We start from the raw sequence: 3,243 nt of genomic DNA, 5'->3' as shown, positions 1-3,243 counted from the left end.
AATTTTTGAGGGAGAAACTTAACGAGAGAATGGTTTAGTATAATTACAATGTTGCTGTTTAACTATAAGAAAGATAGTAAATTATTGTTCTGTGCAAGATTCAACAGGCATAGACTGAAGTTGAACTACGTAAATAAATTCGATATTCATCTTTATATTTATGCAATTTTGATTTTGTAGTTAACACTACAGCCACGGTTTCAACCATAAATTTTTATTTACTAAGCAAGTACTTCTCATTTTGACGAATATCATGTAGAATGAAAGACACTCAATTGAAGAGTACCATTATCTCAATAGAGACAAGATTAATTATAGATTATACTTGGGGTTTGGAAGACAATCCTGAAAAAGTATTAGTATCTCCAATTCGGGGAGTGTGGCATAGAGAGAATCTTTCTCTGTGGCAGCGACTGGTCTTCAATGTAATCTCACGTGCACCATGCTGTAGCTTTTGTTTTTTTTTTGTTTTTTGTTTTTAATTAATTTTCTTAGGATTAGACATCTTTTAAAAAGTCCATCAACTTTCTTTGTTTCATGGCGGATGCCTATGATAAAAGGGGAAGTTTGTTCCCCTCTTTTCAACTTTTATTCCATTTTCCCTTTTACTGAAATTTCAGATTTCATTATTTCTCCCCCCTTCCCCCGACAGCAATTAGGATTTGGGCTTTTGATAATGGCGTTAGAGGCTGTAGTTTACCCTCAAGACCCCTTTCCTTATGTTTTCGACGATTTCTCCACCGTGGGCGGCGGAGTTGGCTTTGACTTTTGTTTACAGAATGAAGATAAAACTCTTCTGGGGATTCTTCAGCAACCCAATCATCATGATCTCCATGCAAATTGGGACTCTTCATCCACTAACTCAACCATGCAACACACTAAGGATCAATGGGATCCTTATTCTTCACCTGAAACTTGCACCGTTGATCAATCTCTCCCCGGCCCCATAAGATTCCCTCCATTAATGGAAACTCCGGCACCAGCAACGACGACCACCAACAGTAGGCGAAAACGTCGACGAACAAGGAGCAGCAAGAACAAAGAAGAGCTAGAGAATCAGAGAATGACTCATATCACCGTTGAACGTAATCGCCGGAAACAAATGAACCAGTACCTCGCTGCACTCAGATCCTTGATGCCGCCTTCATATGTTCAAAGGGTTAGTTTAAATTAAATCTCTCTTTTACAAACGCTTTAATTAATCATGTTTAAGAAGAATTGTAGACTGATAAAAGTAACACTTTCAGGGCGATCAAGCGTCGATAATTGGCGGAGCCATTGATTTTGTTAAGGAATTAGAGCAGCTGTTGCAGTCGATGGAAGCTCATAAGCGAACCACTCAACAACCGCAGCATGATGCTTATTCTTCACCCTTTGCTGAGTTTTTCACCTTTCCACAGTTCTCAACTCGTGCAACTCAGTGCAACAGTAATCAACAACAGCACATGGCTGCGGCCGCCGCGACGGCCGAAAGCGTGGCGGACATAGAAGTGACTATGGTGGAGAGCCATGCAAACCTTAAGATACTCTCCAAGAAACAACCCAGGCAGCTCTTAAAACTGGTTGCTGGTTTACAAGGCCTAAGGCTCGTCGTTCAACACCTCAATGTCACAACCATGAATGAAATGGCTCTTTATTCAGTTAGTGTCAAGGTTAGAACAAAACAACCCAATTTATTTAACCCCTTTTCATCTTTCAGTCGAAGATATACCCTTTTTTTAAAACAAAAGTCAATGGATGAAAACCATGACAGGTAGAGGAAGGATGCCATTTGAGCACTGTGGATGAAATTGCAGCTGCTGTTAACCAAATGCTAGTAAGACTCCTAGAAGAAACTGGTTTTTAGCTAAATTTTGTGGCTCCAAAAATGCCTGAATCTAAAGGATTCCATAGTCCTTTGCTATCAAGCTTCTTGCAACTTCCAAATACTTCCTGTAATTTGGAGACATACAATGTAGTATTTACAGTGTTTTTTTTTCCCCTAATTAAGAGAAGAAATTGCATGTTACAATAGCGTCTTCCTTAAAACTTGATGATCAAATAAGACACTAAAAACAGGGGTATTTCCAGATCTTCCGGGTTGCGACATGATAACTATGTTTTTGGTACAAATAATGGAAGGGTTATAGCCATGCATAGAATTAAAAATATACTTGTTTTATAGTTGTAAGTAGCATATGGTAATGTTAGGGAGGTCCCTGGAATCACCCCTGTTAAGTGTTAAACATAGTACTGCTTTTTCCTGGAAAAAACAGAAAGAATAAAACAATAATTTCATGTGTAGCTTGCCAAACAGAAAGAATAAAACAATAATTTCATGTGTAGCTTGCCCATTGCAATTTCACCATCCTCCTCTTCAATCTACTTTCTGAATTTAACTTGCTTTTCAAACTTTTAATTATTTGTGGCTGTCACACCTCTCGTCATCTATTCAGCATATCTAACTTAATCTATTCAAAACAGTTAATCTTTTAGAAGATTTTTTTTTTAAGTTCTTTTATTAGGCTAAAGTAATGGATATATTCTTTCTATTTTACATATTACTAAAAAGAAAAACAAATTCTCATCTTGCGTCTACATTAAAATTTCGAAAATTGAAAATTACAAGAATGAAGAATGATACAATTAAAGAACATGAATTAAGTCTACAATTTTATGCATATTATAGGACTAAAAACATAATTTAATCAAATTGGTTTAGCTGCTACCATTTGGGTAAGGTTCAAATTTTAATTTTTGAAAATTACAAAGACAAAAATTACCCAATTCGAAAAATATGATGACTAAGATTGATCAAATCAAAGTATAAAGATTAAATCTACAACTTACACAAAGTACATGGATTAATGCCAAAAATTTCACATTTTTTTAATGAATTTACGAGTACAATTAAAAATACGATAACGAGAATTAAAATCAATGTAATATAAAGCACAACGAATAGATAATTGAATAATATGGGAGAGAATGCACACATGACACAAGTGCATGATGAGACTCAAATGTAGAGGATTAAGATCTCAAACTTAAGTTGTTACCAATATTATCAAGTTTCATTGACAATATTTTTAAATATTTTTATAAAAATATTAAACTTTTGAAAAATAAGATTAAATTAAAGAGGAAGACATATTTACAAACATCCTAGCTAAAACTATTTTTCAATTACATAATATATCACTAAATTATGTGACACCTACACGAAGGAAAAATATATAAAATATATGAAATCAAACCAAAACT

The 3,243-nt window shown here is 34.8% G+C and overlaps 1 protein-coding gene across 1 annotated transcript; it reads left to right on the top strand.

The window, feature by feature from the left end:
- The first annotated feature begins 532 nt into the window (after positions 1 to 532).
- LOC107951390 (transcription factor bHLH96) lies at positions 533 to 2,008 on the top strand. The gene is made up of 3 exons (XM_016886438.2): positions 533 to 1,159; positions 1,248 to 1,652; positions 1,754 to 2,008. The coding sequence occupies exons 1-3, from the start codon at positions 545 to 547 to the stop codon at positions 1,844 to 1,846; spliced, it is 1,113 nt and encodes a 370-aa protein (XP_016741927.1). The 5' UTR covers positions 533 to 544; the 3' UTR covers positions 1,847 to 2,008.
- The last annotated feature ends 1,235 nt before the right edge of the window (positions 2,009 to 3,243 follow it).

Source organism: Gossypium hirsutum, chromosome A02 (assembly GCF_007990345.1).
Source record: "Gossypium hirsutum isolate 1008001.06 chromosome A02, Gossypium_hirsutum_v2.1, whole genome shotgun sequence".
Lineage (NCBI taxonomy): Eukaryota > Viridiplantae > Streptophyta > Magnoliopsida > Malvales > Malvaceae > Gossypium > Gossypium hirsutum.
This window is presented reverse-complemented; position numbering and strand designations above follow the sequence as displayed.